This window comes from Oncorhynchus kisutch, unplaced genomic scaffold (assembly GCF_002021735.2).
Source record: "Oncorhynchus kisutch isolate 150728-3 unplaced genomic scaffold, Okis_V2 scaffold4032, whole genome shotgun sequence".
NCBI lineage: Eukaryota > Metazoa > Chordata > Actinopteri > Salmoniformes > Salmonidae > Oncorhynchus > Oncorhynchus kisutch.
In genome coordinates this window covers 10,001-25,325 of record NW_022265977.1, presented here as the reverse complement: position 1 = coordinate 25,325, position 15,325 = coordinate 10,001, and the positions used below count along the sequence as shown (strand labels likewise).

General features: G+C 50.5%; 1 protein-coding gene across 1 annotated transcript; it reads left to right on the top strand.

Annotated features, from left to right (window-relative positions):
• The first annotated feature begins 62 nt into the window (after positions 1-62).
• On the top strand, positions 63-14,610 carry LOC109884553 (synaptogyrin-2-like). The gene is made up of 5 exons (XM_020476517.2): positions 63-388; positions 7,983-8,115; positions 9,313-9,417; positions 9,776-9,912; positions 10,111-14,610. Exons 1-5 carry the CDS (start codon positions 269-271, stop codon positions 10,360-10,362), a joined length of 747 nt encoding a protein of 248 aa, XP_020332106.2. The 5' UTR covers positions 63-268; the 3' UTR covers positions 10,363-14,610.
• Positions 14,611-15,325: the final 715 nt, after the last annotated feature.

Below are 15,325 nucleotides of genomic sequence, written 5' to 3'. Positions count from 1 at the left end.
AGAGAACCATATGACCATGTTTATGACCAAGTGAGTCGCATCGTATCAATATTGTTCACTTTTGTGGGAAATGACATTTTCACGACGGTCCCTTGGGAGATAGCACGCCACGTACGTCGTTGTAGGCGTCCTTTTACTTTCAGGAAAGTCGTTGGCGAGAAAACAAGAAGGCGGTTGGTAGTCTAGCTATCTGTGTGTTACAAGGAAGATCCGTGGCTAAATCAACGGCTGCTTGTCTTGTGACCTGTGCTGAAGTTGAGCGACAGAGATGGAGGAGACCGGGGGAGTTGGTGGCGCTAGTGCGTACGGAGCTTCGCTCGCAGGCGGTGGCTTCGACTTTCACAAGTTTGCTAAACAACCGCACACTATCGTGCGCTTCTTGAGTTGGGTGAGTTTGACAAGACAAGGAACACAGAGAGTAATAACGGGAGTTACTTATTGACTAAAATGTTCCAAGGAAGTTGAGCACAGAGGCTTAACGTTAATACATTGTCTAACGTCACCTGTCACTTTGTCTTTGGATAATATCTAACGCAACTGAGCGAACTATGCCGTTTGTGTTAAATGTTGATCTGATCATCCCGAATATATATTTTTACCACAGATGGCCCTCTAATTGCATATTAGCCAATGTGTTATTGTCGACTCGTATTCCTCTTGATAGATGTATAATGTTACAGTTGATGTCACGACACTGCAAAGTACAGCTGCTCACGCGGACGTGCGACTGTTGACAACAACAATCAGGATACTATTGAAGCGATGATGGGCGGGGGGTTGGTTATTTGATTAATCGATTAGGCCTAGCTATGTGCCCAGGCTACACTTCCAACCAGGCTTACATGGAGCTTCATGGTCAGTCCATATGCATGACATGACACAATGTGTTGAAGATGTTACCCCCCCACACACACACTGAGGGGAACTAGCCCCCATGTGATGCCTGCTGCTGTTATTGTTTAGAAACACAACGCAGAAGTATATATCAGACTTAAATGATTCACACAGCTTGAACTAGGCTGAAGTGAAACTTCGTGAACACGGTGTGTTTCCATTGTCTGATACAGGTGAGGTAATAGAACAATGGACTTTCTATGGAGTTTTTCCTAGCCACCGTGCTTCTACACCTGCATTGCTTGCTGTTTGGGGTTTTAGGCTGGGTTTCTGTACAGCACTTTGAGATATCAGCTGATGTACGAAGGGCTATATAAATACATTTGATTTGATTTGATGGGACAACAGTCTAAAATAGCCTAAACACATGGACACTTCTGCCTTCTGAGATACCAGGGCCTGTTTGTCCAATAATGACAATCACACACAAATTCAACTCTGAGAAAAATCGTTTTCCCCTCAACATTAGGCCTATTCTTTGACATAGGAAAAGACGTGTCATATAGAAGTGAGTGGTAGCAGCACACACTGCCTGACCATTTTAGTTGGTCATCAACAGCCATGTTGTAATGTCATGTTGATCCACCAGAAGGCAGTGAGAGGGACTTTCCAAAGAGGAAGAGAGAAAGGCCCAGTTAGTCAGTTTGTGGTCTGATATGTCTAATGGTAGAGATTGTAATTTTAGGGATCTTCCTGGTTTGATTGGTCCATTAGGTTTGAGGAAGTCCAAAAGATGTCGCACCCACACAACATTTATCTACTTTTCAGATGCCCCTAGGCCCTGTTCAATAATATCTAACAAGGACCAGATGCCCCTAGGCCCTGTTCAATAATATCTAACAAGGACCAGATGCCCCTAGGCCCTGTTCAATAATATCTAACCAAGACCAGATGCCCCTAGGCCCTGTTCAATAATATCTAACCAGGACCAGATGCCCCTAGGCCCTGTTCAATAATATCTAACCAGGACCAGATGCCCCTAGGCCCTGTTCAATAATATCTAACCAGGACCAGATGCCCCTAGGCCCTGTTCAATAATATCTAACCAGGACCAGATGCCCCTAGGCCCTGTTCAATAATATCTAACCAGGACCAGATGCCCCTAGGCCCTGTTCAATAATATCTAACCAGGACCAGATGCCCCTAGACCCTGTTCAATAATATCTAACCAGGACCAGATGCCCCTAGGCCCTGTTCAATAATATCTAACCTCAGGTCTTGTAGCTACATACCACCAAGATGTCTGTTGCTCAAACAGTCTCCTCCATACAGAGACATACACTTAACACTAGAGCCACACGGTGTAAATTGTCAGTGTAGTTGGCCTATAAGCCTGTAAGCCTGAGCAGTGTAGCGTACCAACATGTAAACAGTGTAACACAGTAGGGTCTGTGACTCATGGCATCCTATTGCCTATATAGTGCACTACTTTTGATCAGGGCCCATGGAGCTCTGGTCAAAATAAGTGCCCTATGTAGTGAATAGGTAGCCATTTGGGACACTACCTAGGTCTGGACAGAATGTGCTGTCTGTCGACACAACCACTTCTGCTCCCTGCTCCCTAGTGGTGGGGGCAGATGGGAGGTAAGGTGATACCCCTAGCCCCCCTCCCTCCAGTGCTCTCTCTGGCAGTGTCTTCCAATGACCCTCTCATATCCAGTGGAACACACACTCGTCATCGCATACACACTTGCTCGCACGCGCGCTCACTCACACACACACACCATTGTTGTATGACATGGCGTGAGGAAATAACATGGGTTATCATCTGTTGGTGCTCTCACACTGTTTCCTTTGTTTCTGTCTCTTCCATCACTCTTCCTTTCCTCAGTCAGCATTCTCTCTCTCTCTCTCTCTCTCTCTCTCTCTCTCTCTTCCCCAGTCATCTCTCTCTCTCTCTCGTTGTTGAATTCTCTCTCTTCCTCAGTCAGCATTCTCTCTCTCTGTTGTTGAATTCTCTCTCTTCCCCAGTCAGCATTCTCTCTCTCTCTCTCTCTCTCTCTCTTCCCCAGTCATCTCTCTCTCTCTCTCTGTTGTTGAATTCTCTCTCTTCCCCAGTCAGCATTCTCTCTCTCTCTCTCTCTTCCCCAGTCATCTCTCTCTCTCTCTCGTTGTTGAATTCTCTCTCTTCCTCAGTCAGCATTCTCTCTCTCTCTCTCTCTCTCTCGTTGTTGAATTCTCTCTCTCTCTCTCTCTTGTTGTTGAATTCTCTCTCTTCCCCAGTCAGCATTCTCTCTCTCTCTGCTGTTGATGAATTCAATTTGAATCCAAAGGGGTTTTATTGGCATGGGAAACTTATATTTACATGGCCAAAGCAAGTGAAATAAACCTCTCTCCATCACTTCCCCAGTCAGCAGACTCTCTCTCTCTCTCTGTTGTTGAATTATCTCTGTCTCTCTGGCTTTGATCTCTGTTACTCTCACTTTTCAGTTCTCTCTTTTTGGAACTCCCCAGTAACGATCTGTACCATTCTCTCCTGTTGTCTTTCTTTCACTGGACAGAGACACTATTTTCTCCTTTCTCTCTCGCTCTCTTTTCCATCCCATTCTCAAAGGAAACACACATTTCTCTCTCTCTGTCTGTCTGTCTGTCTGTCTGTCTGTCTGTCTGTCTGTCTGTCTGTCTGTCTGTCCTCTGTCTCTGTCTCTGTCTCTGTCTCTGTCTCTCACTAATATTTGAAGAGGAAATTGGTGGCATCTCTGGTCACAAGTATGTCAGTGCTGCTGGGTCACATGACGGTGGTGGACCAGTAACGAGACAGACAGGAACTGAACTGACAACAGAGGCCTGGGTCCGGTTCATTAGGCACCAAATGGAGAGAGAAAAAACTAGACTAAAACAGGGAGGGACTTCCTGGACTCGTCCAATAAGAAGTGTTAATTTTTGTTTTCAGTTGTAAAAGGTTTTCTGTTGTCCTAACAAACACGACCCTGGTGTTGGCATCAGGCCCTAGTTTTTCTGTTGTCCTAACGAACACGACCCTGGTGTTGGCATCAGGCCCTAGTTTTTCTGTTGTCCTAACGAACACGACCCTGGTGTTGGCATCAGGCCCTAGGTTTTCTGTTCTCACAGTCATTGGAATGGAAAAAGAGAGAGCCCAAGTGGATGATGTCGCCTGTTAGAATATCTTTCAGAAGACCTCTCATCTCCTCTCATTGTATGTTTCTACTGGCCCCATCGGTGATAGATGACTGGAGGGAGAAACGAGGCCCCGTCGTTGAGGGAGGGAGAAACGAGGCCCCGTCGTTGAGGGAGGGAGAAACGAGGCCCCGTCGTTGAGGGAGGGAGAAACGAGGCCCCGTCGCTGAGGGAGGGGGAAACGAGGCCCCGTCGGCGAGGGGGAAACGAGGCCCCGTCGGCGAGGGAGGGAGGGGGAAACGAGGCCCCGTCGGCGAGGGAGGGAGGGGGAAACGAGGCCCCGTCGGCGAGGGAGGGAGGGAGGGGGAAACGAGGCCCCGTCGGCGAGGGAGGGAGGGAGGGGGAAACGAGGCCCCGTCGGCGAGGGAGGGAGGGAGGGAGGGAGGGGGAAACGAGGCCCCGTCGGCGAGGGAGGGAGGGGGAAACGAGGCCCCGTCGGTGATAGATGACGGGAGGGAGAAACGAGGCCCTGTCGTTGATAGATGACTGGAGGGAGAAACGAGGCCCCGTCGTTGAGGGAGGGAGTAACGAGGCCCCGTCGCTGAAGGAGGGAGAAACGAGGCCCCGTCGCTGAGGGAGGGAGAAACGAGGCCCCGTCGTTGAGGGAGGGGGAGGGAAACGAGGCCCCGTCGTTGAGGGAGGGGGAGGGAACGAGGCCCGTCGTTGAGCGAGGGGGAGGGAAACGAGGCCCCGTCGTTGAGGAGGGGGAGGGAAACGAGGCCCGTCGTTGAGGGAGGGAAACGAGGCCCCGTCGTTGAGGGAGCGAGAAACGAGGCCCCGTCGCTGAGGGAGGGAGAAACGAGGCCCCGTCGCTGAGGGAGGGAGAAACGAGGCCCCGTCGCTGAGGGAGGGAGAAACGAGGCCCCGTCGCTGAGGGAGGGAGAAACGAGGCCCCGTCGCTGAGGGAGGGAGAAACGAGGCCCCGTCGCTGAGGGAGGGAGAAACGAGGCCCCGTCGCTGAGGGAGGGAGAAACGAGGCCCCGTCGCTGAGGGAGGGAGAAACGAGGCCCCGACATTGAGGGAGGGGGAGGGAAACGAGGCCCCGACGTTGAGGGAGGGAGGGGGTACGAGGCTCCGTCGGCGAGGGAGGGAGGGGGAAACGAGGCCCCGTCGGTGATAGATGACGGGAGGGAGAAACGAGGCCCCGTCGCTGAGGGAGGGAAAAACGAGGCCCCGTCGTTGAGGGAGGGGGAGGGAAACGAGGCCCCGACGTTGAGGGAGGGAGGGGGAAACGAGGCCCCGTCGGCGAGGGAGGGAGGGGGAAACGAGGCCCCGTCGGCGAGGGAGGGAGGGGGAAACGAGGCCCCGTCGCTGAAGGAGGGAGAAACGAGGCCCCGTCGCTGAGGGAGGGAGAAACGAGGCCCCGTCGTTGAGGGAGGGGGAGGGAAACGAGGACCCCGTCGTTGAGGGAGGGGGAGGGAAACGAGGCCCCGTCGTTGAGGGAGGGGGAGGGAAACGAGGCCCCGTCGTTGAGGGAGGGAGAAACGAGGCCCCGTCGTTGGGGGAGGGAAACGAGGCCCCGTCGTTGAGGGAGGGGGAGGGAAACGAGGCCCCGTCGTTGAGGGATGGAGAGGGAAACGAGGCCCCGTCGTTGAGGGAGGGAGAAACGAGGCCCCGTCGTTGATAGATGACTGGAGGGAGAAACGAGGCCCCGTTGCTGAAGGAGGGAGAAACGAGGCCCCGTCGCTGAGGGAGTGGGAAACGAGGCCCCGTCGCTGAGGGAGGGGGAAACGAGGCCCCGTCGCTGAGGGAGGGGGAAACGAGGCCCCGTCGCTGAGGGAGGGGGAGGGAAACGAGGCCCCGTCGTTGAGGGAGGGGGAGGGAAACGAGGCCCCGTCGTTGAGGGAGGGAAACGAGGCCCCGTCGTTGAGGGAGGGAAACGAGGCCCCGTCGTTGAGGGAGGGAGAAACGAGGCCCCGTCGTTGAGGGAGGGAGAAACGAGGCCCCGTCGTTGAGGGAGGGAGAAACGAGGCCCCGACGTTGAGGGAGGGGGAGGGAAATGAGGCCCCGACGTTGAGGGAGGGGGAAACGAGGCCCCGTCGCTGAGGGAGGGGGAAACGAGGCCCCGTCGCTGAGGGAGGGGGAAACGAGGCCCCGTCGCTGAGGGAGGGAGAAACGAGGCCCCGTCGCTGAGGGAGGGAGAAACGAGGCCCCGACATTGAGGGAGGGGGAGGGAAACGAGGCCCCGACGTTGAGGGAGGGAGGGGGTACGAGGCTCCGTCGGCGAGGGAGGGAGGGGGAAACGAGGCCCCGTCGGTGATAGATGACGGGAGGGAGAAACGAGGCCCCGTCGCTGAGGGAGGGAAAAACGAGGCCCCGTCGTTGAGGGAGGGGGAGGGAAACGAGGCCCCGACGTTGAGGGAGGGAGGGGGAAACGAGGCCCCGTCGGCGAGGGAGGGAGGGGGAAACGAGGCCCCGTCGGCGAGGGAGGGAGGGGGAAACGAGGCCCCGTTGGCGAGGGAGGGTGGGGGAAACGAGGCCCCGTTGGCGAGGGAGGGAGGGGGAAACGAGGCCCCGTCGGCGAGGGAGGGAGGGGGAAACGAGGCCCCGTCGCTGAAGGAGGGAGAAACGAGGCCCCGTCGCTGAGGGAGGGAGAAACGAGGCCCCGTCGTTGAGGGAGGGGGAGGGAAACGAGGACCCCGTCGTTGAGGGAGGGGGAGGGAAACGAGGCCCCGTCGTTGAGGGAGGGGGAGGGAAACGAGGCCCCGTCGTTGAGGGAGGGAGAAACGAGGCCCCGTCGTTGGGGGAGGGGGAGGGAAACGAGGCCCCGTCGTTGAGGGATGGAGAGGGAAACGAGGCCCCGTCGTTGAGGGAGGGAGAAACGAGGCCCCGTCGTTGATAGATGACTGGAGGGAGAAACGAGGCCCCGTTGCTGAAGGAGGGAGAAACGAGGCCCCGTCGCTGAGGGAGGGGGAAACGAGGCCCCGTCGCTGAGGGAGGGGGAAACGAGGCCCCGTCGCTGAGGGAGGGAGAAACGAGGCCCCGTCGCTGAGGGAGGGAGAAACGAGGCCCCGTCGTTGGGGGAGGGAAACGAGGCCCCGTCGTTGAGGGAGGGGGAGGGAGGGAAACGAGGCCCCGTCGTTGAGGGAGGGGGAGGGAGGGAAACGAGGCCCCGTCGTTGAGGGAGGGAGAGGGAAACGAGGCCCCGTCGTTGAGGGAGGGAGAGGGAAACGAGGCCCCGTCGTTGAGGGAGGGAGAGGGAAACGAGGCCCCGTCGTTGAGGGAGGGAGAGGGAAACGAGGCCCCGTCGTTGAGGGAGGGAGAGGGAAACGAGGCCCCGTCGTTGAGGGAGGGAGAGGGAAACGAGGCCCCGTCGGCGAGGGAGGGAGGGGGAAACGAGGCCCCGTCGGTGATAGATGACGGGAGGGAGAAACGAGGCCCTGTCGCTGAGGGAGGGAGAAACGAGGCCCCGTCGTTGAGGGAGGGGGAGGGAAACGAGGCCCCGTCGTTGAGGGAGGGGGAGGGAAACGAGGCCCCGTCGTTGAGGGAGGGGGAGGGAAACGAGGCCCCGTCGTTGAGGGAGGGAGAAACGAGGCCCCGTCGTTGATAGATGACTGGAGGGAGAAACGAGGCCCCGTCGCTGAAGGAGGGAGAAACGAGGCCCCGTCGCTGAGGGAGGGGGAAACGAGGCCCCGTCGCTGAGGGAGGGGGAAACGAGGCCCCGTCGCTGATGGAGGGAGAAACGAGGCCCCGTCGTTGAGGGAGGGAGGGGGAAACGAGGCCCCGTCGGCGAGGGAGAGAGAGGGAAACGAGGCCCCGTCGGCGAGGGAGAGAGAGGGAAACGAGGCCCCGTCGTTGAGGGAGGGAGAGGGAAACGAGGCCCCGTCGGCGAGGGAGGGAGGGAAGGAGAAACGAGGCCCCGTCGGTGAGGGACGACTAGATGGATAAATAAACATGCAGGTCGCAGTGAAAACAGTCAAATTGAAACTCTCCTCTCTTCCCCTTCTTAGATTTTTTCCATCGTGGTCTTCTCCTGCATCACGGCGGAGGGATTTGTCAACAAATCGCACAGCCCCGACGCGCATTGCGTCTTCAACCAGAATGACTCGGCGTGTCACTACGCTGTGGGCATCGGTGTCATAGGTAAGTAGTCTAGTGGTTCTGGGTTACAGGTTCTAATCCCAGGGCTGACTGAGAAAATGCTGTTGGGTGAAGTCGCCTCAAGATGCTGATCTTGGGACAGTTAAGCATTTCCCCCACTAATAGTTACGATTGGGGAGGGGAAGCTGATCCTAGATCTGTGCCCAGGGGGAAACCACCCTTGAGTGGAAGAATCTGGTCGGGGCCAGGCAGCAAACCGGATCAGAGATGGCATCTCCTGCCGTTGTGCCCTGGGTTCAGATAACAGAAAAATAATTGTTTGTGTCTCTGTGACAATCGACAATAGAAAGTATCTCTTTATGCAGAGCTATGGTGTAGTGGTAACACTCCTGGCACATCTCATAATACGACTCCCCTCAGGAGACGGGTTGATTCCTTGTCTCATACGACTCCCCTCAGGAGACTGGGGTTGATTCCTTGTCTCATAATACGACTCCCATCAGGAGACTGGGGTTGATTCCTTGTCTCATAATACGACTCCCATCAGGAGACTGGGGTTGATTCCTTGTCTCATACGACTCCCCTCAGGAGACTGGGGTTGATTCCTTGTCTCATACGACTCCCCTCAGGAGACTGGGGTTGATTCCTTGTCTCATAATACGACTCCCCGCAGGAGACTGGGGTTGATTCCTTGTCTCATAATAAGACTCCCCTCAGGAGACTGGGGTTGATTCCTTGTCTCATAATACGACTCCCCTCAGGAGACTGGGGTTGATTCCTTGTCTCATAATACGACTCCCCGCAGGAGACTGGGGTTGATTCCTTGTCTCATAATACGACTCCCCTCAGGAGACTGGGGTTGATTCCTTGTCTCATAATACGACTCCCCTCAGGAGACTGGGGTTGATTCCTTGTCTCATCATACGACTCCCCTCAGGAGACTGGGGTTGATTCCTTGTCTCATCATACGACTCCCCTCAGGAGACTGGGGTTGATTCCTTGTCTCATCATACGACTCCCCTCAGGAGACTGGGGTTGATTCCTTGTCTCATAATACGACTCCCCTCAGGAGACTGGGGTTGATTCCTTGTCTCATCATACGACTCCCCTCAGGAGACTGGGGTTCAAACCCTGCATCCTTACCGTTTCTCCCACTTGCATGACTCCCCACCTCATTTCCTTACGGTCTCAATAAATTGTTACTTTATAAATCTATATTTGATGTCTTTATTTCTCCAGCCTTCCTGGCCTGTTTTTTCTTCCTCTTATTGGACGCCTACATGCCGCTGATGAGCAACGCAAAGGAGAGGAAGTACGCTGTCATGGCCGACCTGGGATTCTCAGGTGAGGAGGTGTGTGTGTGTGTGTGTGTGTGTGGACCTAGGGTTGTGGTGTGAGGAAAGAGCTTCCAGGCACCTGGGTCTTGTTCATCATAGCACCACATGGAAGAAAACAGACTGAAACGGGGCGGGACTGCCTGGAACGTACAATAAGAAATGCTTATATACTTTTCCCCCATTGATAAAAGGTTTCATAACGTTTTCAGTCGTGTTCCCTAATGAACGTGACCCTGTAGGTAGTTGTAGTGTAAATGTGTATAGTTTCCTGTCTGTTTGTATCAGTTGTTCCCTAATGAACGTGACCCTGTAGGTAGTTGTAGTGTAAATATGTATATTCCATGTTTCCTGTCTGTTTGTATCAGTCGTGTGGACGTTCCTGTGGTTCGTGTGTTTCTGCCTCCTGACTAGCCAATGGAGTCGTACGATTGATGTCAGAGGAATCCCCAAGGACGCCGCCCGCTCCGCCATTGCCTTCTCTTTCTTCTCTATCGCCACCTGGGTGAGGAGGACTGTCACTACAGCTGCCTCTCCTTTACTACAGCTACACTATGGCCTGGTCATAACTTCACCACACTGACTGACCTCTTCAGTAACTGACTGACTCCATTCATTAACTGACTGAAATATTCATTCACTAATTGATTCATTGACTGACTGATTGAATTCATTAATTGACTCCTCTTTGTGTCTACAACAGGGAATCCTAACCTACTTCGCTTTGGGGAGATATCGCCGTGGTGTTGCCGATGTCACCCAGAGCATCTATGCCGAGTCTCCGCCGGAGCAGCACACCCCTTACCCTCCGACCTACGCCCCCTCGGCCTACACCCCCACCACATACTCCCCGTACCCTTCCAGTGCGCCAGACGACTTCCAACAACCCCCCTTCACCCCCAGCACCATCACCACCACCCAACCCCAGGGGGAATACCAACCCCCCAACTACTGAGGGGCTCCGCGGTGAAGTTTCCCCTAGGTACAGGTCTAGGTCAGCTTCACTTTCCCCATTCCTAACCTTAACCATTAGTGGGGGAAATGCAAACCTGACCCAAGATCAGCATCTATGCCAAGGGGCAATTTCACCACCTATTACTGGGATAGAATTATGGAGAAAGGAAGTGGAAGCTCCTTATCACCAGACCTGGGTTCAAAAAAAAAATGAAATATTTGTTTAGCTTTTGTCTGTCTGGAGTGCAAGGTGGGTGGGGTTTTCACTCTGTCAACGTTAATATTGGTTTAATTTGCAACAGGGAAACTGGATGAAAGCACAGACCGATAAAAGTTTTTGAAATGGTTTTAAATAGTGTTTGAACACAGGTCTGCTTACTACTAATTCAGTGGATGATGTGGTTAAAAGGAGACTTCTACCCTGAGACGGGGGCGCAGCTGAGGGGGAGGGGCAAATGTCAAATCCTGGTCACGTGACACTGGAGCTCACATGATTTGGGATATGTGAAAAACAGCCAATGAGAGCTCTCGTGGGAGGGGCAAGTGCTTGCTTCAGCTAATTAGTGTGCTTGTCTCCCCCCTCTCTGTTCAGAACTCTAGTCCCCTGCTTCTGTGCTCCAGAAGGAAGGAGAATGTGTGTCTGTCAGAGGAGGCTGGTGGGAGGAAGATATAGGAGGACCTGCTCATTGTAATGGCTGGGATGGAATAAATGGAAAGGTATCAAATATGGAAACCACACATTTGCATCGGTTCCATTTATTTCATTCCAGCCATTAGTGAGCCGATCCTCCTATATCTTCCTCCCACCAGCCTCCTCTGGTGTCTGTACATACTAGATATTCATAGTTGAAACGCCAATTCTTTGAATGGCTGTAGTGTCTTTTTTTAAACATTTTATCTTTTTGTTTTCAATTTAGCACAATTATCTTGATGACATGCAAGCACAATGTTTTATTCAATGTCAAAGAAGTCTGCTTATTTAATTGACCAGTGTATCATGAGACTACTGAGTTCTACAGGATAAAAGCCAAATGCCCAAGAAAGCCTTACTATTAATGTCCTATGTAAACTGCAGGGTTTTTGTCCCACTTCAGGAGCCGTAAGCAGACTTTGACTGTGTCCCAAATGGCACCCAATTCCCTTTATAGTGCACTACTTTTGACCAGGACCCATAAGGCTCTGGTTAAAAGTAGTGCACTATATATATGGGATAGGGTGTCATTTAAGATTCAGTCAAAGTCTGCCTACGGCTCCTGAAGTGGGACAAAAACCCAGCAGTTATGAGTCCTTTCTCATAACTCTTAGACAGGGTTTATCTGATAACAGTCAAGGTAAAGCCATAAAAAGCCCAAGGGGGAAAAAAACACATTAAACCGCTCATTAAACTACACGTTAAATTAAACGTTAAATTAAACAGCCCGTTGAAAACACAAGGCTTGTTTGCTCAACTGATCTGTGTAATATGCATGTTCCTATCTAGTCATTTATGTACTGATTGAGTTTTCAGTCATATTTTTATGTCTACTGTCCACAAAAACTATAGCAACTGGATAGGTTGAAACTGGGCTTGTAACCAGGAGATAAATTAGAGTCCCAATTGTCCACCCTTCTCCCAAAGCGTGCACTGCACTGGCCTACTTTCCCCCCCTATGGCTTTGACAATGGAATCTCCCTCCAGCCTCACAGCCAATCCTGACACCAGTGCTATGCTTTTAGAACCATGTGCACTGGAAAAGGGGGGAGAATCAGAACAGAAGTCTTCCACTGTCGCTAGATAAAGCCATCTATGGTTTGTATTACTTAGTGGGTTTCCTATCAGTCGTTCTGAGTCTCAGACCACTACCTGCTTTGTACTACTAAAGGGACAAGTCATTCATGAATAAATCCTCTTACTGCCACAACTGACTTCAGGAACCTCAGTGTAGCAGCTGGGTCATGTTCATTAGGCACCAAATGGAAGAAAAAACGGCTACATATGAACAAACACAATTACCCAACTTCAGAAGCTATTTTGAATACATTTTCTTGGTCCTAGAGTCATTAAATGTTCAGAGTACATTGAGGGGAGTTACTGCTTTCAAAACAAGTGAAAACCTTCCAACTGTTTCATCAGGCAAATGCTTCGTTTTTTTTAATCATTGCAAGAAGTTTTTGCTGTGGTGTGCACTCCGGTCCACCAAGGTCCAAGTGTGCTTTGGCACTTCATAGATTACTACTTCAAATCATCTGACTGACTTTAAATGTAAGTCATACAGGACTAACTGAAGCACTTGATAACAATACAATACTTGGGATTTCATCAATTGCTTCTTTAAAGTGGCAACCTGCAGATACATTTTTGGACGTATTAATGATATGTACCAATTGATTCTTGAAGAATAGAACTTATAAATGCCTCATGAGGTTAGTTCAATTGTTGTACCCCATCAGAACCCAAAATAAGCATTTTTTAAACTCCAATGTTTGTAAACAAAGTAAATGTAAACAAACACTATTTAGCCTCAACATGGTTAACTATAATTTTGATATCATGGATGGTCAGTCCTCGTATCCATAACTCTGAGTTTGAGCCCCGTCCCTCAGCTTTTTACCGAAACGGGTGGGGAGACGGTTTGTTATGGTTTCAACGGCTGATTGCCGCTTTTAAAGGATAAGACTGAAAACAGCTGACGTAGAATCCATTAAAGGATAAGACTGAAAACAGCAGACGTAGAATCCATTAAAGGATAAGACTGAAAACAGCAGACATAGAATCCATTGAGGACTGGCTTCTATGGAAATGTTATGCACTTCTCCTTAACAAGAACCCTGGTATACTTTGTTGACGGTGCCTTAGACTTACTGTATGTAATGTTGACACCATGGTGACCTTGAGTCCACCATAGACAAGCATAGATGTACATATTCGCATATAGATGTGTGTAGGTAAATATAGACACACAAAGATAAGTTGTATATAAACACATCATTGGAGTCCACTTGGCCAAAGGGAAGACCTCACTGTGTGTGTCAAATGGCACCCTATTCCCTATATAGTGCACTACACTATATGGGCCCTAGTCTAAAGATGTGCACTACATAGGGATTAGGGTGCCATTTGGGACAGAATTGCATTTATTAAATATGAGTGATGCTAGTAGTGGAAACATTTAGGGAGGGTGGAAACGCTCCCTCTGTATACAGGACAGGGGAGGCTGCTGAGGGGAGGACGGCTCAGAATAATGGCTGGAATGGTACCAGACACGTGGTTGTCTTATGTTTGATTCCTTTCCAGACATTAATATGAGCCGTCCTCCCCTCAACAGCCTCCACTGATCGTGTCACCAACCATTTGAACTTCTCCGCTAGTGCCTGTGTGAAGTGTCCTTCCTACAGAAGGCTCAAACGTCATGGTGTATACACTCTATTTGCCCAATCGACCTCCTCAAACTGTCCATATATTTACATTATAAAACCGTGGACAAAGTCATCTAAAGCTCAAGGCACTTGAGCAAAAACTGAAGGGCATATTCAGGATTATCAAACTGATGCCTTGTGTTCATAACTGTCGGGTTTGTGTATGGGAGATGAGTGATGTTGCAATTTGTTGTTTGCAATTCTGAACATACCCCCTAATGTCCAGTGTGGCCTAGTAAGGCGGCATCTGCACAGGCAGCCCAATTCTGATCTTTTGACCAGTGAGATCAGATCTTTTGCCAATAATTGGGGGAAAAATCAGAATTGGGCTGCCTGTGTAAATGCAGCCTTACTGTTCAAATGTAACCTCCCCAGTGAGCAACCTTTGTATCTGTGATTGATCGATAGCCAAGACTTCTGTAAGTATGTGATTTGTAGTTTAGTTATGGGTTGTTAATTGATTGCGTTTTGTTTTCTGTGGTTGTAGGGGCGATGTGTATATTACACTTCTTGTCCATTGTTTTATCGTGTTACATCATTGGTTATCTATGTGGTTTTGATTTGCCATTTGATCACCACCACCACCACTGATCTAAATGAAATAGTGTAGATTTGAGTTATTTACTTATTTTACATTTATGAAGTTTATTTGCAAATTCTGTGTCTCACTTATAACTTTAATACACCCCCAAAAAAATGATAGCACCAGAAACCTGTTAGTTCAGTTGTGTTCTATTGAATCCATTGTTGTATAAGGAAGTGTCTTTCAACAGTGATGTCACAAGGTTCTAATTCTGTTGTCTAAATGACGTGTGTGTCAGCGTGGGCAGAATAAAATCTGCCTTAAATCCAATATTGGCTCATAATTTGACTGGTTAAAAAAAAAAAGACATGTTTACAAGTCCAGATTGAAGTGACTGTCTATTGTAACCATGCTACAGTACTGGTAACATGTGCTTTGGAGATTTGCGTTACCATAAAAATAATCTTAATTGGCAGCTAGTTGTACTGTACAACAACGTGCCAACTGCCAAGAACTAAACAGGTTATTTCAGTCAGGCTAGTACATTGGATTGCAATCCAATGCCATTTCTTTCACTCAGTTCACTAGGGTGATTGGCAACTATAATGTTAAGTGTTGGGTGCATGTTTCATGAGCTGAAGAAACACAGAATGTTCCCTATACGCACAAAAAGCTTCTCAAATGTGTCAACATCCCTGTTAGTGAGCATTTCTCCATTGCCAAGATAATCCATCCACCTGACAGATGTGGCATATCAAGAAGCTGATTAAACAGCATTATTACACAGGTGCACCTTGTGCTGGGGACAATAAAAGGCACAATTGTCACAACACAATGCCAGATGTCTCATGTTGAGGGAGCGTGCAATTGGCATGATGTAGTGGCACAACCGAGCCCCTCCACCTTATGTTTTTTTGGGGTGATTGGCACAAAAAAAAGGCCTTGCACACCGAGTTATGGGTTCGACTTAACATTTTGTAAAATCCGGAAAATGACTGAACACAAACCATAAATGAACATAAAAAAAATAGGAGGCAAATCAGAC